The 27187-nt window shown below is 36.5% G+C and overlaps 1 protein-coding gene across 1 annotated transcript; it reads right to left on the bottom strand.

Annotated features, from left to right (window-relative positions):
• Positions 1 to 594: 594 nt before the first annotated feature.
• CTR9 (CTR9 homolog, Paf1/RNA polymerase II complex component) lies at positions 595 to 22126 on the bottom strand. Its single transcript, XM_042785238.1, has 25 exons — positions 22010 to 22126; positions 19770 to 19868; positions 18943 to 19182; positions 18393 to 18510; positions 17658 to 17747; positions 16219 to 16367; positions 13555 to 13662; positions 12953 to 13060; positions 12597 to 12833; positions 11754 to 11843; positions 11531 to 11659; positions 11243 to 11426; positions 10147 to 10235; positions 9685 to 9870; positions 9417 to 9504; positions 9028 to 9176; positions 6837 to 6953; positions 6513 to 6658; positions 4997 to 5068; positions 3946 to 4081; positions 3321 to 3467; positions 2743 to 2900; positions 2360 to 2456; positions 1923 to 2035; positions 595 to 1681 (listed from the first exon to the last, which is right to left on the bottom strand). The coding sequence occupies exons 1-25, from the start codon at positions 22052 to 22054 to the stop codon at positions 1273 to 1275; spliced, it is 3504 nt and encodes a 1167-aa protein (XP_042641172.1). The 5' UTR covers positions 22055 to 22126; the 3' UTR covers positions 595 to 1272.
• Positions 22127 to 27187: the final 5061 nt, after the last annotated feature.

Genomic DNA, 27187 nt, shown 5'->3' with positions numbered 1-27187 from the left:
AAAGAGACATCTTGACTCTTCTACATTCTACTCCGTCTGCTATGGTTACCAAAAGCCCATAAACACATGAAAAAAAAACATACACAATGAGAACAGCTATTGCTGACAGCAAACCAGAAATAGCAGCATGGGAAACTTAACTTTCAGTTAGCGCTTTAAGTGAACTATCGGTAGTGACAATCAGGAACTTCTAAAAACAAAGCAACATGGTTTAGGCTACACACTCTATTAAAAACTGTAGCAATACACTATCCAGATCTACATAATCTTCTTTTAGCAAATGCTTAGCATAGGACTTGATGACCGATGAAAAAAGTTCAAAAAATTTTTGGACTAGTACAAAATACTGGGGGGTTTTGTTTTGTTTTTTCAGAACTGCAGGGAGAAATCAGATCCACTTTAGTCTACAACACAGCAATTTTTCATTGTTGTTCCTGAACACATTATATAAAAGGACTTAATTCCAAAAGCCATCTGCTTAAGCTAAAATAATGTTAAGACTACTTCCTCAAAACAGATTCTTTTGTCAAATTTAACATTTTCGGCGTTTCTGTTTATCACTTTTAAAGGGCAAAATAAATCACTCTGAGCAAGTAAGCAGGAACAGTTTATTGTGACGCTGACAGCTTTACCTTTCACATAATATGTAGTTCACAATTTTTTTTTTTACCTGCCAACTTAAATATCACCTACATCTGCACTGTTACTTTATAAAATTTCTTTACTATCTGCATCTTTTCACCTGATTTAACACAGAAACAGAAGAAAAAGAACAAACTCTTGGAAACAGAAGGATTTGCATCATAAGAAATGTATTCTTTAATAGAAAGTAAGAAAAACCTCCCTACTGACCTTTATTCAGAATGAGGAAAAAGATAAATATCCACAGCTCTTTGTTCCATTTGGTAGGATTTTAAGATCCATCTATGCATGTATAATCACAGGACACAGTTTTAGCCACACCAGAACCAGCTAAACAGAGGTTTTGTATTCCATAGTTTCTACATGCATTCCATCCTTGGTGTGCTGATTATAGTACAGGGAGTCTGTTCTTTATCTACAGCAGTTTCAATTTAAGAATGCACCGTAAGCCAACTTAGAGAAACATCCATTAGTTGCTAATAGAAAGAATCACAGGAAGGTCTCACAACCATTTACTAAAACATTAAGGTTTTTTTTTAAATCACAGTTTTCAAATATAAAAATTGGATTTTCCCTGTAACTGAAATATATTTACATGAACATTTTAAAAAGATGGTCTGTAATTTAGATCTAATCACTGTCATCTGAACCACCTTCAGACCCCTCATCATTGGATCCTTCTGGTTCAGATTCATTACCAGATCCTCTGCCAGAACCCTCGTTGTCAGATCCTCTCTCAGAATCTCTCTCTGAGTCAGCACTGCGAGAAGCTGGGCGAGATTCATTTTCTGAACCACCGGAACGACTTCTCCCCGACTGTACGGACTCGTTGTCAGACTGCTCTGAATCCGACCGCCTCCTTTTTCTAGCTGACCTGTCACTGTCAGAATCTTCCTCAGATGGGTGGACACTGGACCTCCTTGGACTACCTGCTTCGCTACCAGATTTGTTTCTGTTATCAGAATCACTGTCAGAAACAATGCGTTTACTGTGCTGCTGTTCCCCATCATCTGAATCACTGTTGCTATTCCTAGCATGTCTGTAGGAAAAAAAGGAAACAACCTGGCATTAAAAGATGCTATCCTTAGCTTAAAAATAAAATAAGACATCAGGTTTTGAGTAATGCTAGCATTATCAGAATGAGAAAAATGAGTGGAATTAATTTGCAATGGGCAGCGATGCCATTATCTTCGCGTTATCTCATTACTATTACCACCACAGTTTCTCTTGAAAGCATGTGTTGAAACTTTGTATGTACTGAAGTTAATTAAGGTTCTTACCCATCATCAGCAATTTTGAGTTTATCCTCATCAGAAGAATCATCACTTGATGAAATGATGGCTTTTGATTTGATCTTTCCTTTCATTGAAGGAGGCAGACGTTCTGGTTTGGGCTGTATAGGGGAAAAACAAAGGCTTGCTTGTTCATGTGGCTGGTTAAAGCAGAGAGCTCAAACAGGAACATATTCAAAAAAACAGACATGATTTTTTAAAAAATTTCCAATTACTATCAATTCTAGATGGTTTCAGAAATATTCTTTTCATCCTTGAAGCAGCAATAGCAACAGGGGAGGAGAATAAAAATAAGCTCAAAGGGAGCTTGCTACAAGAAGTTCTGTTGTAATCTTCAAAATTCATAAATCTCTCTTGACTAGGGGAATGCTGAACTCCAAATGCATATTTAGAAAAGTGATACAGTTATTCAGGGTTTAACTTACAGCCTTCTTTTTCTCTGCTTTGGGTGGACGCCGTTTTTTAGGCCTTGGACCATTTTCATGTTCTTCTTCATCACTCCCCTCATCTGCCTTCTGGGGTCTTAAACAGAAATATATTTTATCTGATGTAAAGCATCACATTGCAAAAAACCTTAACACATGCGAAAAAGAATCAGTCTCAAGAAATGTCCAGTTTATCAAGTGTTACTCATACTACTTTTGCAGAGTGGCTGTTTAAGTCTTATAATGCGCATGTGTAAATAAAAATTAATCATGTGACCTCTTGACAACAGTTCCTTTTTTAAATCATTATGAAAGACTGCATGAGAGTATACTTAAAAGCCATACTATTTCTCAGGGAAGTCTAACATTAAAGTATCAGTTACCTCCTCCTCTTCTTCTTCTTTCTCTCACCCTCCTCTTCTTCTCCATCTTGTTCACTACCACTGCCCTTCCTCTTCTTTTTCTTTCTAGACATGGGCAGATCTTCATCACTGTCATCATTGACAAACTCATCAAATTCCCCTGCTCCTTTTTTGGAACGCTATAATAAATAAGAGTCCCACAATATAGCCTATTATTCAACTTCTAGTTAAAAAGGTACCAGAAAACAAGTCAAAATAGAAACTTTATCTCAACAGTCTCAGAGATATGAAAATGCAGACCTTCTTGTGCCAACTTTCCTATAATCTCTAGATTGATATAATTGAGAAACTGATTTCAAATTTTCACATAATCATCATCATCTGTTACTTTAGCAATTGACTAGAGCAGACTTTGGTGATGCTACCATGCTTGGAACTTTTAAGTATTAGCTCCCAGTTTTTACATTTGCGTATTAAATTTGTGCAATTTTATTTAGTGGAACCTAGGAGCTCGAAATTAAAAACCTACGCTACTGCAAGAGACTATATATCAAAAGGGGAAAATGAAAGAGTTTTAAAAAAAAAAAGTTTCATTCTACCCTGCCTCCACCACCACCACGTTTCTTTTCCTTTGATCCTTCTACTTCACCAGTGAACATCAGAATATTCTTGGTTTTCTCCACATATTGAGCTCTTTGTTCCAGAAGTTTTTTCTGTTCCTCTTTTTCTCTTAGGCGCTTCTCTTCCTGAAAGAGAAAATTAACCATTACTATTAAATTTTCAGCATAGTGGTGATTATAATTGCAGGCGTACTAATTATTTGCTGACAAGAAACTGGAAAATTTACTTTTGACAATCTATGTCATAGCAGAAGGTCCACATGGAAGTTTTCTACAAGCCTATGCTAGAGTAGGGAAAGTCCGGAAGAACTGTTGCACCAAGTGCTTCCTCATCCAGCCTGTCACTACAGAAATTCGATGGCAAACCTTCCAAGGCATCAATTTTATTTATTATAAAAATAAAAATCTATTTCAGAGGCTATGGGGAAGAAAGAGTATCACATGTTAGCTATAACATTTTCTGCTAGCACTTACTACAACTAAGAAAAATAGCTACTAGATATTTTATCAGTAACACCAGGTACCACCACAGAACAACAGGAGCATATACAGTTAGGCATACTTTTAAAAAAAATATAGTATACAGAATGTAACAGAATAAAACCTGTTCTTTAAGTAGTTTTTGGCGAAGCAGCTCCTTTTCTTGCTCTTGCTTTGCACGCAGCTCCCTCTCTTCTTCATCTTGCTTGCGTGCCCGAGCCACATGATACTGGGCTTGACTCAGTAAGTCAGAGCACTGCCTGTAACATGCAATGTTTTCAAGTCAAGGAAGGCAGCAGACACATACTACAAGAAGAAACACTTTATATGAAGGGCATACATCACACTATGTTCATGTCATCAACAAAGGAAAAAAAAAAACCCTCTACTTGAAATAGCACAATAGATAAGTAGTACAAAGTTTTGAGTAAACTGAAGCATGTACTAGTACGCTAGGAACTTTCAATACCCTCTTAACTCATGTTAGTGGCATTTCTTTTAATATTAATATTAAATTTTTTTTCTCTGTATGAAGTGCTTTGTTTAAGATGTACAGTGCATGATGGCAAAACAGATGATATTCGTATATGGCTATGAAAATCTTAGAGGAATGTGCAATAAATGAAACACAGGGCATACTGAGTGAAACCCCAAGAAATAAGCTTACAAGGAAACTGATTTCAATAGGCTTATGTATAAGCTCATTACCCTGAGCAAAAGTTAAAGCAGACTAGACTCTGCAAAACAAGTTTTTCATGTTTCAATAACTGACCAATGCTATTCACCCATGAATTACCTCAAATCTCCATGAAAGCAAACTTTTTGTTAGATTATTATGTTTCAAGTCAAAACAGTGAGAGCTAGATGTTTAAATAAATGTCACTGCACTCTCATTGATAGAAAGTTTGCCATTAAAGCAGCTGAAGTTTTGCAGGCTCCAGCTAATGGCAGACACTACGTGTTGAGTTTTAGACTACACAAAAATGTTAGAAAGCAAAGACAGGAAAAGAATGAAACAGTAATAGGAAGTAATCCTGCACTTGGATTTCTACTGTTCTAAGAAACTGCCAGTTGAAATTTTGGAATCCAATTTTAATATGAAAAAACAAGACAAAAATATTCCACTTGGTATCTGAATGAAGGATTTGTTTGTGGTTTTGGCTGGCTATTTTTACCTGGCTTCTGTAGCAGCAAGTGCCAAGTCAAATCTCATCTTATCACCTACTTTACTCAAGTAACTGAAGTACCTGGAGGAAAAAACAACAAACAAAACGAAGCAAATATGACACTACTTACATATTTATTGTACTTTTGCTTCGAAACAAAGCATTTACTTTTCAATTACAACTGTATCCAACTCAAAAGATGAGCAAACCTCAATTTTCTGTGTGCAGCCCCTTTTTATACAATAGTATAAAAGTACTATCAGAGTTCTGCAAATTTAAAACATTCTAAAACCATAGAGCAGCCAAAACCCTTGAAAAATTCTAGAGTTCCAAGATTTCGTTTACCACTCCTAGCAATAAACACATTGCTGACCCCAGCAGATTTATTCGTTATCTGTCACAGCTTATGTGCCTGAATCCAGCATAAAGAAAAGGAAGGAAAACTTATTTTTAAAAAACCCTTCCAGAACAGCCTCCTTGAACCTAGCTGATAGGCCCTTGCAAATACCACAAACCTGCAAGTAGATGGGTAAACTATGATGATCACTGTTTTGAAAACAGTTTCTCCAATTAAAGGAAAACAACTGTCCAACTTGCAAACTTGCCACAGTTTCTTCTCATATTCCATTAGAAACATTTCAAATTAAGTCTTTCTATGCTAGAGTGCTAGACTATGGAAAATATTTCCCAAGTGTGATAGACATCTGAATTTTTAGTTAATGGATAAAAATAAAGGCTTTCATTCAACTTTCTCAAGACAATATTAACAAACTTCTAACTGAATTTAAGTTCGAATTTGTGTTTGAATATTTAGTTTGCATTATGTAAAGCACCAGAACTGTGAAGTGCTTACTTGTATGAAAGGCTTGCTTTAGTTGCCAAAATTACTGAAAGGCAACATCTATCATCAACAGCAGAGCTAGGAATGCATAAGGCAAGCACCAGATACATCAGCAATACCTAGGAGCAGAATAAATGGTTGAAAGCTTTCCATTCAAAGATGGTAACAGTTGGATCAGATTAATCACACTGTTTTCTGCCCAGAATTTTTTTTTTTTTTGTAAAAAGAAAAAGCCACAAGTATTTAAGCTTTACTTGCCAACAGGAATGGCAAAATTAGTTTTCAAGGACTAGGCTTATTTAATATAAACAGATTTGCTTTTGAGCATTATAGGTTGTTTTGAAAGAAACAGTCCAAAAAAAAAAAATGTTTATAGAATAATTTTCAACATTTTTTTTTTTTTTCTCAAATATGCTCTTCCAGGAAGAAGTGCATCTTTGTCTCAGTAATACAAAACCCTTTGAGAAACCCATATTGGCCACCTGGGCAAACAAAACTGGCTCTGGAGCAAAGTTTGAATACGTAGTTTTGTCAGGCCCAATCTTTGTTTTCTTACTACAAACTTTAGAATTACATATAGTGCTTCAGAGGAAATGATTGTTCTTCTAACCAGATCCGTGACCTATACTGCCAAGTTTACTGTAAGGGAACAAGAGATTATAAAGAGTAGAAATAAATCTTTACCTGTGGGCTAGCTCCAGTTCTTTCACAGCATTAAGAACCTCCTTTAGATTGCTTTTTTCGTCTTTCAGCACAGAGGTTGCTAGTCTTTGTAGCACTAAAGCCACATTAAACATAAGGACTGTATCACTTGGTGCTACGTGCCTGGCCTGTAAATAAAAAGCATGTTTTTAAGATTTGCTACAACATGATACAGAGGTATACTGAAGTGACATAAGAGAATAAGCACCATTATTTCAATCCAAGACTACTGAATCTGAAGAGACACAAACTTGCATCAACTTATAGTAATTTCTTTCTGTGACAGATGACATGTTATATTTGTACCTTTAACAAAGTTTGTTTGCATTCCTGTAATTTGCCACATTTGAAGAGCGCCCGGGCCAAATATAATAATACTTCAGTATTTTGATGCTTATAGAACTTTCTGAGGCAGTTTTCATACTGAAATGGGAAAAAAAAAAAAAAAAAAAAAAATCAAATTAAAAGGTGACAATGGTTAGTTACTTACAATGGTTAATTTCAGATAACTAACTAACTCACTCTAACAAATGCTTCTATTCCTAAAAAGCATTACTGCTAATATGTCTTTTGCTTTTTAAAGAAGTGTGTCATGCTACACAGATGCCACCTTTTCACTGCTCGGAGAAGTCTTTCTGCTGTTCCACAGCAAGTACCTGATTTTTCTGGAAACTGTCAGCAGTCCAGTAGGCTCTGTAAGGTCTTAAAATACAACAGAATACTTTGCAAGTACCATCTATTGTAACTAAGTCCAACAAACATGACTCATTTCAAGAGCAGTCAATTATTCCCTGCAGTATGGTGGGGGGAAAATCTATTTCCTTTATTCATATAAGACACTTCACAAATTGAAATACATTTAATGTAATAATTCCATATAGCGGATGCAGTTACAAAAACCCACACCTTTCAGATAACTCAATGTCAAATTTGTTCTGTCCACTTAGCTGAATAACTTGGCATGCCAAGTGATATCTAGCTGTTCTAAAGTGTCAAGGAAGACACGTTACTATAGGTTTATGGGTCTAGAATTAAAGCTTCAGTTATGAAACTTATCCTTTTCAGTAACAAGCTCCTTTTGTTTGACATACTCTTCCCTCAAAGGATCATTCACCCTTTTTAAACCTACAAAATAGTAAGAAATACAAAGTAATTTTTACTTCCAGATCAAATACAGGAAACTGCCCTGAACTGTAGTGTCTGAAATCACTACTCTTGGATCGCGCTATGTTGTGAGCACCCAATTTTCACTCACCTTTAGAGTCAAAGTTTTTGTATTTAGATTAAGTCTGCCTCAGATTTGTATGCTTTTTGGTAGAGAACTCACTAGAATAACTGTGGCGGCTGCAGTAAGCTAGGCTATTACATTCAATTAATCTCCCTTTGAGTCCAATATCGCATATTTCAGACTGTGGCTTGTATTGACTGCATAGCAGAACCCAGGGAACAATGAAACACCTCAGTAAATAAACACATTTTTACTAACAGCTGTACTTAAATATATTAGCAAATGAGTACAGTAGTTTTCTGATAAATCACATGGTGAAAATGATACCTAGCTTCCCACTGTAATTCACTGCTTAAACAATTTAAATTCACTGCTTAAACTGTTTAAAATTAGATTTTCATTAGGCTTTTTGTCAATAAAACCAGATAAGGTATTAAAAAGACAGTCTCCATTCAAACAACATAATTACTCTGTGTTACCAAAGCTTTTTAACAGTAGTTCACTGGAGGATAATGACTACTGAGGCCTTGATCAGCTAAAAAAGGTCCTGTATCTCTTCGTTATGACCATTACAAAAAGCTTCATGATAGCTCTAATTTAGGTATTTTTGAGCCTCAGTGTGGACTCAGCGAAGTTTGTTCTGAGCTTCTGTCCTGTCTATCATACACTTTTTTTTTTAGCTTATTTGCATGCTTTTGATCAACTGAGTCAATTTAGTTAGAATAGGCTGATACTTCAAAGTTGGCTTGTTTGAGCAGGTAGAACCAAATGACCCCAACAGATTTCTTCCCACATGAATTATCTTGTTATGTTAACTGTGGTGCAAGAAATCATGGCAGAGTCCGCTTTCCAGACAGCTCTGATTATTATTTATGCAATCAGTTGCAAGAACAAAACCAAGAACTGCTGCTGTTAAAAAATACCAGCACCATTTACTTACTTTGTGAGTTACATTTAGATGTTACTGAAGTAACTACACTGACTGAAACCTCTCTGACTAAAAATTAATTCTGAGATCAAAATTCTAAGCCAATTATGTTTTAACTCCACTAACAAAAAAGTGTACAAGTTGGTAGTTGCTTTGTCACCCCTTACCCACATTTGGCAGTTTGTTTTTAAATGTAGACTCGACAGCCAACAGCATGCTAGAAGTAGACCTGTAATTTGTTAAAGTATTATTCAGAAACTTTCACAGCTGCTATGACAGCAGAGAAACGTCCAGAAGTCATCTAGCCCAATATATTATGTAGTTCAATTTAGAGATGTTACCATCTGCACAGCACTGATGTATTGTTTCTGTTCTACGTAGATATGTGCCAAATTCAGCCACACATCACTGATATCTGCTGTTGCCTCTCTCACTTGGGCAAAAACATCACGAGCTTCACGGAAATATCCTTTATGTGCCAAGACAGCTCCTAAGGGGAAAGTAATATTTACAGTGTAAGCTTCCAGGTTCATGTACTATGTACTCCTACCAAAGACAAGATATTGCCTGAACAAAGTTCCCCATTAAAAACTAAGTGACACAGCTGCATATGAAAGCTATTCTTTCCTGTGCTCCACTACATAGTGTCCAGGCCCTGAAAAAATAATTCTATACTAAAGCATGAAATGTATCATCACCTCTGAAGGAAAATTAAGACTCTAATATTCACCTATGCCATTAGCAGCATACAAATTCTTTGGATCATTTCTGAGTACTTGCTTGTATATCGCTAATGCACGGTCTTGATGACGCTTCTCCTGCAGAAAGAAGTATTTCAACCGATCACTCATTTCTATAATGGAGTATTAAAAGATCTACCCAGAAGTGTCATGGATTATAAGATACCAAATAGACAACAAGAAAAGGCTCTGAGTAGCTAAGAGCATACAAAAATTAAATTAATCAAACCATACACAGGGCAGACAGACACCCATTACCTTCTCTCTGTCTCTTGTAGGTTGATGTAGAGTCTGCAACCAGACATTGCCAAGAGCCAGCATGGAATATGTATCATTTTGTGTGGAGGGCTGTTTCAATATTCTTTCAAATTTCTTCTGTCCTGGACCCCACTCTTGTTTAGCCAAATGAAGATTGCCAATCAGAGACCAAGCATCTGGATGGTCCTAAATAAAAAAATCATTGTAAGTTGCAAAAGCACCATTTTCCCTTGCAAGGTTAATTTTTCAAGTATAAAATATATTTTTTCTTAAATATATGTGTGTATTAAAAAAAAAAGAAACCAACTACAAACAAAACACACAGAGAACAGATTACAGTAGTTTTTTTTTCTTCTTCCCCTAGTTTAAGCAAAATAAAGAACGCAACAAAAGGAAAATAAAATTGTAAGTTAAGTTAATATTTCAAGTGTTTTAATTTTAAACGCTTAAAGGGTTACAAACCTGATTTATCTGAAGTGCTTCTTTAAACCAATCAGAAGCCTCATAAAAATTTCCTTTGTCTCTAGCCATAGCTCCCAAGCGCAAGTAGCCTAAAAGTAAAAATAGAAAATAAAGTCAAAAATCAGGAAACAGGTTATCTCCAACAAAGAAAATATTGGCCATGCATGAATTTCAAAAGCAATCTTTTTCTTGGTCTGCTAAGGACATCAAACATTAAGACACCTTTCATATTCTATTCACAATGAGACACACCATGTGAAGAGGAACATCCATCCACAATGGTGATACAGAAATTGCAGATTTCTAACATAAATTAATGTAAATCAGTTTCATGAGTTAAAGACGATTGAGAAACCTCAAAGAAAAGAGGATACATCAGTTACATAATTCTCCTCCCTTCACTTTAAACAGCCCTCCTGTCGATGCAAGCTTTGGGAAGAGTATCAGTTAGCACGTGACAATGTAAAACAAACAGGGAAAAGGCTATAGATTAGGCTGGGGCATGCTGTGCGTTGCAGCCTGCTGAGCAAGGGCTACCACCTCACAGCAAATATCAGGTCAGCTACTTGGGGGCAAGAGGAAGAGCAGAGTGAGGAAGAATAAACAGGATGTGCCATAGAAGCTGACACCCTCAACAGCCTTTCTTCCCTGGAAGATGTCCAGGGTCCAAGATAAAATGATTCTCCCATATCTCTACTGTGGGTCTCTATTTCCACCCACATAGGCCAAGTTGCAAAGCCTGGGCATATCAAGTGGATGGCCTTGATTGTACCTGAGTGCTGAGGTGCTAAGGCTTTGTTGGGGGTGGGGAGCAAGTGAACAAAGGCATGCAAGTCTAGATAAGCTAATTTTGCTATATTTTTGGAGTACAGTATGATTTACCAGTAATTAAAAGGCTTAAAGCTGGAAACTGGACTATAAGAATGATGAAGGCCTTAAAAAAAGCTAGGGGAAACAGTAGGTAGTTAAGCAGGCCCCAAAACTACTATGAAAAATAACTGAAGACAGATATAAGGAGACCAGAAGACACTGCAAATGGGAAGATTTTTGGTATTATAAGGAGCACTGTGAAACTAAAATACCAAATGTTTCTTACAATCAACGTAATTAGGATGTTCTCTTAAAATGTTTTTATACAGCTTTTCCGCTTCGTGAAATTCACACATCGCCTCATATAGTCTGGCAAGGTTATAGGACGTTGTTACAGAGATAGCATTGTAATAATGCTCATCATGTTCAGCTTCTGCTTTTGCACGATCCAGTGATGCCAAAAAATATTTCTAAAGTATAAAAAGAAAAAAGGAATAAAGCACTCCAGAATATTCTTAAAGGAAAACTTCTGGGTGATGAAGAAACTCAATTCAAACTTTGAATAATCACATACCTTTGCTTCTCCTAGGTTTCCCAGCCTGAAGTGCAGAGCACCCACATTATTCAAAATCTCTGGTGGGACATCAGCCTGCACTTTCTCTTGCAGAATGCGTGTGGCTGTTCCATAGGCTGACAGTGCACCCTTTACAAAGAAATAGAATGTGGATAAAAGAAGTAAGAGAATGTGCTCTTAGGAGAAGCACACATATAATTCACTAGGTGTATATTAATAATACCTGTATATCTGTCTGCTCTAGAATTTGGGCTAGCTCAATCCATGCCTCTACGTCATCAGGATATTGTTCTGTGACTTTCTTTAGATGTCCCTGAAAAACAGCAGAAAATAATTATGCCCCTTTGTGGACACGTAAACTGTTTAAAAAAATATAAATAAAATCAGAAGAGTGAAGGTATTAACCTTAACACTAGAAAGATATGCCATACTGCAAAAGAAAACATCCTAAACATCTGTAAAATTTGGTCACCAAAAAATTGCATTAGTTTCCTTTCTTCATTACTATATTTTCTGTAGAACATAACACCTGCTTAAAGTCTTAGAGAAGCAGAAACTATTACACTAAAATGAGAAGCTAGAAAAGTGATGTCTAACATTTTTTGTATTTAGTTACCCAACATTAAAAAACACTTGCATTTAAGAAAAAAAAAAAAATCATAACACTGTTGATCCAGAGAAGCCAAGACAATTTTTTTCTAGAAATGACTAGCTAATTTGCTGTCTTCAGGAAAACACTACCTAACTTGCCATCTTCAGAAAATTATAACATATATAGGAAGAATTCTGCCCATTTTATAGTACCAAATACAAATGTGAGTCCAGGGCTCCTCTAAATTCCCAGGCTTGCTTTAGCGAGAGCCCATTAGGAGTCTCAGTTTTGTCCAGAAGCTGTGACTATCCACAGTTAGGAGGATCTATTAATGCAGTCAATATTAAATATTCTATACTTATAGCCAAGTAACCCTGAGTTTTATGCAATTGAAGGTACAGTCTGATTTCAAGCCTGATTTTTAAGTTCTACTCTTGTATGTAAAAGTACGATGCTGTCAGAAGCAAAACTCACCTTTGCAATATCGCGTTTCTCCTGGTCTTCTGAAGCTGCATAAAGAGATCCAAGGATTTTCATAGTCTCGTAATTATTAGGATAGGCTTTCAAAACTTTTTCAAAGCACTGTGATGCATTCTCTTTGTCCCCTCGATAAATGTACATTTGACCCAATCCAAAAAATGGAAGCACAAAAGAAGATGAGGCAAACTGAGTGGCCTGGTAATAATACTGGAAAGCTTGATCATAATCTTCCTAATTAAAAAGAAGCAAATAAAGAACAGGTAGTGTTTCCACAGGGAAGCTTTGTACAAACTTCTATAAGACTGATTTCTAAGTGTAATCTCAAAGGGTGCTTCTAAAAACTGCCCTACCTGCACGTGAAAAGACCTAGCCAGCTGATAACAACTCTCTGCCTGCATTGCTTCAACTTCTGTATTATGGAAAGCATGAAGAGCCAAGTGTTGTACTTTACCATAGTCCTGAAAAAAAAAAAAAAAAAAAAAAACAGAAGTAAAATTAAATTTGAAAGCCTTCACTTTAAATAATAAATCACTTGACCATAAATAAACAAGGATAGCTGGAAAATAGAAGAAACCTTTAGCCATACCACTGACTAAATTAGTGACAACAGATTTCTGTTTACTGGTTACTGTTCTTTTTTCATTTCATATATTAAAGCATGGAAGAGGGGGGAGAAGGGAAAAGAAAATAAATAAAAAACCACCACCACAAACCAAAAACCCTTTGGGACACAAAGGTGACCTTGACTTAGGAAATAAGCATACCTTTTCTCGGTTTTCTTGAAAAAAGTTTATACAAAATTTAGGTCAAAACCTTTACACTTGTCCTCTAGATTAATAGTTCCATATTAGTCACCACTTAGCCTGATGAAATGAGATTGAATCTAAAACCAGAAGTTTTGTTATTCAGAGGTTATCAAGTATTTAACCGTAAAATTCCATAGACCTCTTACCTTCTTGAAGAAGAAATGATTCGCCAAGTGATTTAACACCATTGGATTACTGGGATCGATTGTGTAAGCCCTAGAGAGGAGTTGAACACCATTCTTGATGGAATCAGCCTAAATGAAACAGTGACAGGTATCAGCAGCATCTCAATAGCTGTATCTTATTGACATCTTCAAAACTATTCTTCAGTCTAGGCTGCTGCAAGAACTCTGACAAAACCTTGCTGGGCTCACAGAAAAAAGTAAATTCAGCCACTAGCTTTTCTCCCTACAGCATACAGATGGAAAACGGGAAATAAAGGCACGACACAGGGATAGAAAAAGGCAGAGCAGGACTTTCTAGGATAAACAAAAAAACAACAAACTAATCTTGGTGTCCTTCGACATTTCATACTCGCACCCTGATAGCCTTCCTTCTACTGTTCAAAGTTGCCATATCCTGTTTGGTTCAGGTTTCAACCATTTACACAATTCATTCAACAGTCAAATGAAAATATTCTCATGTTCATATTCCAAACAAGAACTTCAGAAGTTGAATTAAGAGCTACTAGAACTTAAGTTCTAATTTAAAAAAAATAGTAGAAGCTTGCAGTGTTTATATAGGAATATCATTATAGCAACTTACTCTTTTCTAAAGAAACTTTAGAGTTAAGAGAAAGTTTTCCATGGGTACAGGTTTGACTTACCTACAAATTCAAATCCATAACTGATAAAATAATTGCTATTTATTTGAGACACCCATGAGAACGATATCACAAGCACGTTAACTTAAATCTATATTTATTTCTGAACAGAAATACCAAGAAGGGTATCTAGTAATCATGTAACATCTGCGCTTTACTTTGCAATTATCAGCAGAAAGCTATCTTACTGAACTGATTAAGTTTTAAGAGGTTGAGACATAAGATGAAGTCTAACAGGCAGCTAAAAAACATCATTTCAGTTTGAAGAGGCCCTATTTTTCCAAACCTGGTATAAAAATATACCTTGATTAGGAAATACTGAATCATTCTTGGTTTAATTTTCAAGGGCAAACAGGTTTTACAATCGCACTAAGCATATGTCTGAGTTCTCTAACAATTTGAGTCTCATGTCCAATTTCAACCAAATCCAATAGATGGTTAGAGGTCTCAAAGCTCCTAAGCACTTCATTGAAACAAACCAGAGATAAGACAGACCTTAATGAGAAGACAGTGTAATCTCAACCCTGATTTGGCATCTTAACATCTTCTAGGGGGGAGAAACATTAGAAACACATGAGCACAGAGATGTCAACTAGTAGTTTGCAACTCAGAGATCTTTTCCCCCTGAGAGTGTTCTCCCTCTCCCATGTCAACTCTTCAATGTTACACTAACTTTGCAGTGCAAGTCATGAGAACAGTTTAAAGTAAAGCACAATTGATACATTTCTTCGAAAGAACAACAAACATATTTGAGTGGATCAGCTTTTAATCACAGCTTTTCAAAGCTTAAGGTCAGTGGGCTTATCCATTGCCTTCAGCCAAAAGACCTTCAGAAAGAAAAAAGAAAAGATACCAGGTTTCATTAGTTTCTCGCCCATGGAATTAGTTATTAAAATTTTACTTTAATATTATTTTTGGTTGTCTCTGTAGTTCTAGGAAAGAAAACTCTTGTGCCTACATTTTTTGGATTTCTTCATTTCAGAATTCTTAACAGTGATTTTTTTTTCCCATGACATAGTAAACTAAGTAATTTTCAGACAGTCTGTGCTAACAAAAGATCTTTCTAGGGAGCCACGTGTTCTACAGATAGCATAACACTAAATGTTAACAACATACAATTTTATTTTTGTTTTAAACACTTAAAGGTCCTATCCTTCCACCGATAGCTTCCTTAGCATGGATTAACCATCTCAGACCTTAGGATCCCAATTAAGCTATATGAACATATGATTTTTTTTCTAGTGAAACAACATCTAGAGAGGTAGGATCACCATTTCAGCATAGTTTCATCAGCCTGGTTAAAATTTTTTCTTGCCTACTCTCTGGTTCACCACATAGCATGCATGCCAAGGCAGCATAAATACAACTTTTACACTTGTTTTAAAGCTTATGTTCCTTAAAGGTCAGGACTAATCTACCGAGACTGCATCCTCTACCTTGACCTTCCTGTTAGCATGATGCTCTTTCAAAAAAAAAAACCCTGATGATCTGGAATAGAGCTGCCATTGCAAGTGAGGTCTCCAAGCATTTGAGGATGTTCAGAGCATCCCAAGTACAAACTGATTTAGTTATCCTTCAGAGCCACAAATGACTAAGTAAGGCTGGCTATTATACATATTGTAACTACTGCTCATTAAAATAAGATTTTGAAATCAGCACTTTTGGTTTTTTTAAGTGATTGGATATGCATTCACACATCTCACCATGGACTTTTATTTTAAATAGTTGACAAAGCACTGTTTTCCTGTACTTAACACTTATAAGCAGAGTTGAAGATTTTTAGCAATAGAAGAAAGTTATTCAGAATGTGCTACTCACAAATATGTATCCATAAAATCATTCATTAGTGACACAGACTTAAAATGATCTAACCACAAAGGTTATTACCCCTTTTAAAAACCGGACTACCTTTCAAGGGATAAAAAGTTTGCATTTTCAGATAAGAAGAAAGTAAACTGAGTATGGATTCTTGTTAAGTCAGACCCACCTCTTTATTATTGAGTTCCAGAACAGCCAGTCCAACCAAAGCACCTACGCATTTTGAATTTAGCTCCAGAGCCCTGCTGAATGCTAAGCGAGCTTTTTCCAACTTGTTCAGTTTCACGAAGCAGTGGCCCATACCTAATCGAACCTCAGCTAGAGAACAAAATTACACCATTCAAAATCCCAAAATTTCAACTTAATGACATTTCTACATTCTTGACATCAATTAAAGTGAAAGCAGAATTTTTAATATTTCTTTAAAACTTGTAAAGCCATCTAAGCATTTGCTGTTTTTAAAGGCAGTCTCCCACGCTTGGCAGCAAAACTACTTGAACAGATTAGTAAGACTTTAATTCTTCATACACCCCAGAACATTGGTCTATATCTCCGAAAGACTCTGATACTAAACAAATAAAAAATTACTTTTATGGAAATGTATTAAAAAAATAAGAGAAAGGCATTAACAAATTGTCAGATGAAAGGGCTAGAAATTTCTTAGGCAGGGTAAGTTCACCTGAGATTAGTAGGCCTTCAGAAAACACAGATGAACAAACAAGTTAGCTAGACATTTCTCCTCAAATGACCAACTGATTCATTGCTAACAAAATGCTGTTTATCATCCTCTAACTTCCACGATCATGTACAGATGAACTAATACAGAGAATTCACATCATACTGCCCTTTCAGACTGCCTGTGAACTAAGAATACAGAGATTTATATACAGCAATTTCAAATCTGTGTCTGTGTGAAAAAGGGGAATGAAAGATGTTTAAGACTAAAGCATTTCTAAATCCAATTGTGCAGCAAGGATTCTAATGCTAAACCAGACTACACAATGAACATCAACTCTGTAATAAATTACTTGTTCAGATAGGTTATGGCAAAGTATACCCCATATCTCAAGAGACTTCAGAGTGTTTATGATCCTAATGCTAATACCCTGAATTACCATCTCTAAATCACATCCATTGCTTTTACAGCCATTACGGACAGCTTTCCCAGGCTTTTGCATTAAGAAAATCATAAAGCACCAGGAAAACTCAGATCAAGCACTACAGAGAGATTTTTACTCTTCATGTCTTGTTTCATTATTAATGCTAATAATTTTCTTAACCCTTAATTCCAAGAGCTCACAGATAGGTTCTGCAAAAGGCTTCAATAGTTCCCTCCCTCCCCGTATAATTTTAACTTTTCTTAGATACAACTTTTCATTTTCTGAGAGCTCTTTAAAAAGTAATAATTACAAAAAAACAAAAAAATACTCTCCTAAACACAATTTCCTTCTCTAACAATATGGAACACTTCAAGTCAAGAGATACCTGAAGTCCTCTATAATGAGTGTTGGGTTTTTTTGACAGATAGAGATCACAAAAACATCCCTTAGTTACTGGAATTAGGAAGACTTGAGTTAGTTTGCAAGCACAGCAAATACTCTGTCTTACCTGGGCAACCTGGATTAGTACGCAATGCTTTCTTGTAGTAGGCAAGAGCTCCTCTATAATCTTTCTTGTTGAAAGAAATGCATGCTTTACCTGTTATAACATACCAGTTACAAATAAAACAAATATAAACAAAACAGTTATAAATCAAAAACTTGTAAGTATTATTTCATAAACTTATGCTGTGCCGACTTGCAAAAGTTAATTAAAAACGAACAGAAAATTCATACAACTACAGATTTCATCATCTTTGATGATACCAAGTGTATGAAAAAAACAAACATGGGAATACGTTAAATTTATATTTTCATGGTCTTCTGCAGAAACGTAATTCTTCCATGGTCCAGAGAAAAGGCATTTACTAAGACTAGATTAATTAACAAACAAATTAAAATACAAGTGTTATAGCCTGATGACCCCCCACTACTGATATCTTCACCTTCAACAGAGTATACAGCTTCATTGGCATCATGGGGGAAATATAAGTAGTTGGATGGACGCATGCCCACAGGTTTCAGAAGATGATAGCTGGCATTATACTTCTTTCTAGCTCTTCCACCTACATATACTTTCCAAGTTTAAAGTAAACTGGGTCATGTGTTTCTGGTCAAAAGCACACAATTCTTTATCACATTCTTTCTCTCTGCTCACATATGCACCCTCTTCTTAAGCACATAATTCATTCCAAAATTCAACTGGAGAGACCAGCTTTTTACACAAATACCCATAAGCTCATACCAAGAAGGGCAGGAATATTATTTGGAGACTGGTTGAGCACAAAGTGGAATTGTGCATCAGCTTGGTCCATCTTATCGCCTTCAAGCAGACAAAAGCAGGCTCTTCCCAACAAGTGATTCTAGATAAGTGAAAAAAAAATCTGTATCAATCTTCGTAAAATATGAAGATCAGACTACATGAAAGATTAACTGGCTACACTATACTGCTTTCTATGATTTATTATTTTGCTTACATCTGGAAGAAAAATAAAACAAAAAAGGTCTTTTTCATCCACTTCTAAAGTTCATCTATCATCAAGCAAGAGATTAACAACCAGTCCTTCCTTCCCAACCCCCAAAAGTTGACTGACATACTTCTAACAGGTGTTCCAAGCTAGAAATAATTATTCCTGGTGGCACTGCACACATTTCAGGTACTTACAAGTTTTGCTTACATGGAATACACTAACAGGCTTTATAGCCTGAGCAGTTGCTATCTCCCCTTTAGTGTTTTCTTCAAAATCACTAAATAATATACAAATAATGGATTTTTAAAGGCATTTTGGTTTTACCTGATCATACATGATAATTTTGTCAGCCATGGTATACAGCAAGGTAGCTTGCGTAATGAGCTCCTTCTTGTTATCTTTGTTCTTCTCTTTTCGAGCCTGCTGTACATAGTATGCTGCCAGAGTGTCCAGACATGTCATTTGATCTTTCTCATGGTCTCTGTAGTCCAAGTTACCATCTATACGTGCAGCTTCCAACAGCTTCACAAAGTCTTCTGTTTTTCCTTGTTTGTAGTATTCCAGCTGTAAAACATACAGTTTTAACAGACAACACTACCCCAGAAAGTAACATCTTAAGTAGATGCTCTAGGTGTCACACAGATTCTTCTTCCAGAATGTATGCATAAACCAGACATAAATGTACGGATAATCAGACAAAGGCATTCTGATACAGCCAAGTATTTTTCTATCACCATCCCAACCTAGTATTTTTACATTAAGACACAAGTCTTAAGAGAAATTTTTAAGTGAAGAATCAACTGGTTCTCCTCTGAACTTTTCTCATTTCACCATACTTTTCATAGTATAGATACTGCCCCCTCCTTTTTTATGAAGTGCATAAACAAGGCACAAACCAGAAAAACTATGGATTGAGGAGAAAAACCAACTTAGCAGGCCTCAACAAGCATCACTGTTTGATGAAAAATGAGGAAATTAAAATCGTAATATGTGTATGTCAAATCAGAAATATCTGGCCTAGAATCAGTGACTGAATAATCCCACTAAGCTATTGTTAAGAATTCAGTTATCCCTGGTCATAAAGGAAGTAAAAATTATTATTTGATTATCTGTATACAATATTTATATATACAATTTGTACATATACTAACCGCTAAGGCAATCCATATGTGCAGTTGAGTGTGTTCCTGTTTCAGTATACTTATAACCTCATCACCCTCAGGTAACTGATCGAAGTCAAGCTCAATAACCTGGAACCAAACAACACAGATTTTCTTTTCACAAAGCATTAACAGTGTTATCTATCGTTGAGCTCAAAGGAAACTGGACATTTCAGAGCACAAAATACAAATAATTATTTTTGTTTAAACATGGTTATGGAAAAAGGAAGTGATAATGTATTGTATTTTGTACAAGACAAAAGTGATTGCCTCTCACATATATCAGAAAAGACAGCCCAGTGTTTGGGATACTAGCCAGGGAGAATAAACAGAGATGCTAACTCAGCTTCTTTCATTACAGACTTTAGGCTCAGGATTTGTACAGTTCAGCTAATAACCAACTTGACTGTGCACTGCTGAGCTTCTAAAACTTTTCCTACAGGTAATACAAACATCTAGGATACAGTCAAAATCTTCCAAGTAATCAGGTGTCAGAGACTCAATACCTACATCTTATCTCAGAGCCCTGAAATTTTGTAAAGTCATCTTTATGCCTCAAAATACTAAGATGTTATTGAAGTGGCAAACATTATAAAGACTAGACTAAATTTCTGATGATTAACAACTGTAGTCATCATGAGCAAATGACATCAACAACTTTTAATCACACAAGCATTACTTTGCAAATACTGTTTTCTCATGTTGATCTACTCTTCTGATACGGAAAGTGAGGAAAAAGGAGCAGATACTTCCAAGGTGGGATGCTTGGAAACATGACTGAACTGTCTGTTAGTTCACTTGCTACTCAGTCATACTGCCTTTAATATTAGTCATCTATGATACAATTTAAATTTACAGCAAGGAAGAGGTGTAGTTGTACCCAGGCTTGTACCCTGATTACCAAAGCAAGGACTCTTTCTGAAGACTGAATTAGAACAATCCAATTTATAGGGGATAATAGTTTTGACTGTGCAAAACTTGAAAGTACCAGCAAAAATATTTCTGCTGCTAATGTCTTTTTCAGTTTGAGTTTGTCTTACACAGCACCTCCTGTTTGACAGCTAATTATGTTTGAAAATTTGGGCAATCCTCATCTACAAACCAAAATAGCTATTGATGAGAAATAGATATTACCAACACAGCAAATAAATATGGAAGTAAAGCAGAGCCGTAAAATAAAGTCTATTATAACAATCCTTATTAATTCAGAACTTCAGGATCCAAGTCATCCTAGCCATAACCTGAACAGCAGCATCAAGATCAACTATTCATGTTGACAACCCAGACAGAAATTTCTGTCATGGAGAAAAAAGGCCTCCAACATGTAACTTACAGAGAACAAAGTTCCTTTGTGAGACTAAAAAGCTCAGTGGCAGTCATATGAAGATTTGTTACTAGTATGGATACACAGATTCACAAAAAACATTCTTCAACTTATAAGCAGATGCTTCAATTCCTTATTTAGCTGCAGTATTAATATAGTATCGGCCATGGAATAATTTAACTTTAAACTTCACAAAACCTTGTAATTTTCCAAATACTTCTGAATCTTTTTAACCTTGGCTTACGACAGCCTACCTTAAATAAAAAAAAAAAAAAAAAAAAAAAAAAATAAAAAGACAAGTCAATTTTTAAACCCACACTGAAATAACCTTACAGGGCGGACTAACAGCTCTATCTCTAACTATATGCTGATTTAGGAATATGCATGCTATTGGTGCAATCAGAAAAATCTGCGTCTCACAAGCTATGGACAAGAGTTAGCTGGATAAGGCCACCATACATATGCACAAACTAAAGATTAGATACTGTTCCCAGCAGGGTCTTCACTCCTGAGGATTGCACATGCTTAGTGCATATACAGCTGGAGAAGAGGCTGCCCCTTCTCGCCAGACATGCGGTCCCGAAGGTGCCCAGCCAGACTGCCTGAGTGTTCCCAGCGGCTCTCCCTCGCCACTAGGCAAGGACAGAGAGGTTACAGCTACCAGAAGGCAGACACCGTTCACTGGGGGGCACCGGCGACGGCGTGTTTAGGTTTCTTTCCGCAGAGCGATACACCTGTGACCCCAGCAATTTATTCCGCCCAGAGGAGGGAGCGACACTCCCCTCCGAACCCAGGACAAAACTACGGGAGGAAGCGACAAACGCCCGCGCCCCAGCACGAATCACACAGCGCACCCTTTCTCTCCCCACCACCAGGCCGCGCCGCCGCCTCCCAGCCCCCGACTCGCCTCATCGGTGTCCCGGAGAGGGATCTCGATAGACCCCCGCGACATGATGGCGACACCACTGTCCGACGAGCCGCCAGCACACACCGATGCGTCCCGCGCGCACTTCCCCTCACAAACACCGCCTGACCCGGACGTGCTCGGGTACGGGCGGTGGGGGCGGGATGTCTCCGCCCCCGGGGCGCAACCAGCCAATCCCAGCGACGAACGAGCCTCGAGGGCCACCTCGCGCCCATGCGCGCGGAGGAGAGGGGGTTCCGAGGGCTGGTGCGCGCGGCCCCGTTGCTGCGGCAACGGCGGGCTCGCGGGCGCCCCTCAGCGAGTGACGGGGCCCCGGCGGGCCGTCTCCTCAGGGCAGAGAGGCGGCTTGCTGGGGTTTTGCAGGCAGGTATTAGTCCCGCTAAGTTATACATATTTACCACGTATTTACCTGCAGAAATATATACGTAATACCAGGAGGTAATGTGTATTTATACACGCACAGACTGATAAATTGAATAGATTTGCAGCTGGTTGATCTCTTGAGTCACGACCACGATTCCCTCAGGCTATGTCTCTTCTCATGTAATTAAAAATCGTGGAAGATTTCCAACCAAATGTATTGAAATGTGTGAATTTTCTCTATTTTTGCAGAAAAAAAAAAAATCAAATACATAATTATTTGACTAGCTTAGATGGTGTAATATTGTTAATATATATTTACAACTTTTTAGCCACGGCTTGGCCAACTATTCTGAAATTATTTACATGTTTTTAATTACAAATACTGAATCTGATAAAATTCTGAATCCTGCACATAGGCCTTTATCCTGGATCTTGTTTTGTGTGAGGCATTCAGCCAGATGGAGGTGTATGACTAAAGAAGAAATTACAAAATTGGGTTCCTAAATGATCTGGGGTTTTTTCAGTTATTTTTGCAGCTGTATCAAGGAAAAAAAAAAAGGTAGTAAAACTAAAAGATCCTGTTGCATCTTTCTACTAAGAAGATTAATCAAACCCCGACACCTGTGACATATTACTTACAGAGCTTATTAAACTCTAAAGCAAACTTGATTTTGTCCTATAGCTCACCATCCACAGAATACAGAATTTTGACTGAACTGATAGGCATAACTATAAAGCATTAAATTATTAAATTTAATTTTAAAATGAATTGTGAATTCCTAAAATAGTATATACTATAGTAATAATGACTAGCTTACTTGCAGTGTCACTCGTTCTCTGAAGCCAAAGCAAGTAGTATTTTTAATTACTTAACGTTTTGAATCTCAACTTTTGATTTTTATCTATGCACTAGTTATTCTGAACCGAGTTACCTGGTCCCATGAAGGGTAACTAATAACTGTCCTACTCACTTAGGTCTTTGAATAGGTATGTGCTGTAAATACCCTTTGTAGAGAAACAATTGCATGTGGCACAAAAAACGAGTGACTTTGAAGTTAACAGGAGTGAAAGACTGTGTGCTTTTTTCATTAAAAACATGCCAAAACGAATGTTATGTGGAGCAAGATGGTAATTAATAGAGTTCCTAAGTCTACTTTTCTGATTTGTAAGCTGATTTTCCACAAATAAACTAATTTTTAGATAATTAATGCTGAAGCAATTTGGACTGAAAAGGCAGTCTGTTTCTGAGGTGTTTGTTCACCAGTTAGTGTCTGTAGTAAACTAGCTTTCCTCATGGAAAAAACCATAGTTCAAATTAAAGATTTTATAGGGTCAGGCCTTAAGAATATTAAGCTGAAGTTAAAGAGGGAAAATAATTCTTGCTTCCAGGTGTAAACCTACTAGAAATATTTCAAGTTGTTTAAAATTTTACTATACTATGCAAATGATTGACTTTTATATTGTTTGAATCAGGAAGACTCCTTTTTTTCCATATACACCAATAACAGTAAATCACTATTGGGCATGAAGAACCTCTTTAATGTATAAAATATTGTTCTGATGAAAAGAGTTGTGGGTTGGGTTGGTTATTTTACTTTTGCAAGCTTAGGAACATTTAAAGAAAAAAGACTAATTTCATCGTGCTGTTTTTTTATTTAATTTAAAATTATTATTATGAAAATATAAATTATTACTTTTAAACTTGGATTGTTATAAATATCAGAAATATTGATATAAAGTAATCTGATATAAAGTAAATTGAACTTCCACTTGTGATATATTATACACAGTGAAAAATAGTTAAAGACTTCATTACCACATGTAAGCTTTTTTCAGGAATGCAAACTGAGCTTAACTAAGCTACTTTAATAATGTGATAAAAAAGGCCTCTACCTACCTGACCACTACTATTTGCAAGCAACTTACCATTTATTTTTGAGGTGTGTATGCTTAAATAAATAAGCATTCATTTAGAAGAGTTGCGTGGTCAGAGCAGGATATTTTAGTAGCAAAGTTTCTTTACTTTTTGATTGTTAGAATAAAAAACTTTCTTCTTCAGGGTGTTTTTTAGAGTAAAGACAGGTATGGTTTTAGAAATTTTCAGAGTGCAAATTAATTCCATTCTAACAGTGTGAACCACCACTCCAGTAGTCACTTGTTGACCTTCCTGTTGTGAGCTGTAAAAAAAAGAGCGAGCTCCTGCACTGGTGATTTGAAGGGCTCAGTGCTGTGTGTCAGGGAGCAGCAGTGAGGGCCACTGCTCCCTCGGGGAGGGAACTCAGGAGCTGAGCACATACAGGCAGTAGAGCAGGGGCCTCACCAGCTGATACCCACCCCAAAGTACCTGTGCAAGTCAGACATTATATAAGCCCACAATGTTGAGGCCGGTCTGAGGTGAAGCTGGAAGTGCCAGTCAGCGAGGCAGGGTCTAACACAGCCTGGTGATTGCCAGGCAGGCCCGTACTGACAAGGCAAGTTCAAGATCAGGATCAAGGTCAAGTAGAAATCAATGCTCAGACAAAGGACCAGATCAGGTGGATATCTGTGGCGAGATAGGGACCATCACCTTTACCATTTAACTAGGGCCAGGACTGTGAGTCCTGGGCTGTAGGAGGGTGTGTGACAGGATACATCAGGTTGGGCTGGTCAGGGCCATTAAAGCTTCAGGCCCTTGAAGAGCTACTAAGCGGATTTAGTAAAATGCTGGGTTGGTTGATTTAGAAAGTGGTAAAAATTGAGTTAATAGATATCTGAATTGTTTTGTTAGATAGTTTAATAGTGTTAGTTCCAGAGTTCATTAAATTATCTGTGCATCTTAAACTTGCTACAGTATGGAGTTAGGAATTTCTGTCCTCCAGGTAAGGAAGGCTGAAGCAGGCTCTATTAGATCTACATTAAGTAATGTTACAGGTATTCTTTTCCTACAAAACTAGCTCGTTTTCTTTTAATAAAACACTGTGAAATGTAACAAGACAGAGCAGTAAGAATGATGGTCTTTAATGCTTTATGTTAATGTTTTACTTGAAGGTGTAGTATTTTTACAGGCAAAGAAACATTTGGTATAGTTACTAAAAATTGAATTACTTTATGCTAGTAGGATTATTAACTTTTTTGTTGTTCACACTTCCTCACGTTATTGTATTTGCTTTATTTATCTGATAAATATGATTATGTCCTGCTGAGTTAGTCACCTAAGTCTAAAGAATTGTTTTGCAAGCAAAAGCTTTAAGGAGTGTCTGTGATAGTTTGTGTTTTGCATGCAAGTTGTGTATTTGAAGATGGAGAGAGAATGCTTTTGTATTTAACATGTAAAACCACAAGATGCTTACACTTCATGCTTAACTGTACTACTGACTTCTTTTAATCTCTCTTTGTCAATTAACCATTTTCTAGCCTTTATTAGCACTCTCATTTCTATTAACCATATGCTTATTTGAATTCCTGGCATCAGAAACACTTAACAGCAAAGTAACTTCATTTTTAATTTTTAACATCAGCGTGTAGCATTAAAAACTTCTCTTGTGCTCTGCAGACCTGAAAGGTACAAGTAACTTCACAAAAAATGGTCTAACACTAGACTTGGTCTAAATACTCTAGTGTATTCTGTGAGACTTAAAAATGATGCCTTGCAGATCCTCTAACCTAACACTAGCATACCAAGCACTTCAGCTTGTACAGGTCTACTTCAGTTTACCATACCATTGGTTGTAGTTTGCCTGGGTTGTATAAAATGTAACAGCTCTGTAATCAGGAATATTGTGGAACTGAGACTATAGCTGAACTTCTTTTCAGTATCTTTCTTCACATGGGGTGTACTGAAGTATTTCTACTTGTTTTTCTGTGGATGCAGAACCTGGTCTGATCCCAGTATGGTTCATAGTTGGCTTTCAAAGCGTGATTTATTTTTTTGGTAGTTTTTGCACTGATGGCCTTTTATTTTCTGTGTATTGTATTTAGCTTTGATTAGTAGGTATAAAAGTGTGGTTTAAAAAAAATTAATGGCAGATATGGTACAGTCTTGGTTTTGCTTTGCTTTCTAGAGTTTCTCTTAGAAAATTCTAGAGAGGCAGCTTGTAGAATGCAGGAGATTTTCATTCTGTCGTCTGTGGGGCTAATGGAAGATGAATAGTGCCATAAGAAGCAGTAGAAGTGCAATTCTATATATATATTTTAATGCTTAAAAACTCAACAAAGTTTTATATTTAGAAACTGTCAATTAAGTACTTTGTAAGTATGGTATCATTATTGCCACCTTCAGGCAACAAAAAAGCATGATTCATTTTCAGAGTTCATCCACAGAAGGCTTGGGTTTATACCATGGTATTTAGTATTTTTTCTAGTCACAGCCTTTTCCTGTTGGCGTTATCTTGTTTTTCTTTGGCCTTAATATGTTCCAAGATGTCAAAAATATGCTTACTTGTTCCAGGAAGCTATGATTGATAAACACCTAATTGTTCAATGATAAATTTTATTTGAATGATAAACACTTCATATACAAAGAGCTACTTAGCAAAGGCAGATGGGGTTTTTTTCTCCTTCTCTTCCTGGTGAAGGGATTATGCAATAGCATTATGAATTTAAAATGCATGTCAGCAACTAATAGCACAAGCGAGGATTATGCAGAAGATGGTAAAGGTATCAGATGAAATTGTTGTGCTGAAATGTAAAGAATTAAAATATCACTGATTTATAGTATAGATTGTTTGCTAGGAAGAATTACCATCTTTAAGATTTTACTCAGATTTGCACCTAGAGAGTGATGAATTTTGTCCTAACTTACAATGAACTTCAGGAATT

The sequence above is a fragment of the Tyto alba genome, unplaced genomic scaffold, assembly GCF_018691265.1.
Source record: "Tyto alba isolate M040663 unplaced genomic scaffold, T.alba_DEE_v4.0 Super-Scaffold_8, whole genome shotgun sequence".
Classification (NCBI taxonomy): domain Eukaryota; kingdom Metazoa; phylum Chordata; class Aves; order Strigiformes; family Tytonidae; genus Tyto; species Tyto alba.
Note: the sequence above shows the minus strand (reverse complement) of the source record. Positions and strands in the feature narration are given on the sequence as shown.

Bases quoted from the DNA above. Each gene is read 5' to 3' on its own strand.
- CTR9 (XM_042785238.1), bottom strand. From the start codon at position 22,054: ATGTCGCGGGGGTCTATCGAGATCCCTCTCCGGGACACCGATGAG. The intron at 19,183-19,769 runs GTTAGTATATGT...TATGTTTTACAG, and splicing joins ACATATGGATTGCCTTAGCG to CTGGAATACTACAAACAAGG. The intron at 4,082-4,996 runs GTAAAAATAGCC...TGCATGTTACAG, and splicing joins CTTGCTGCTACAGAAGCCAG to GCAGTGCTCTGACTTACTGA.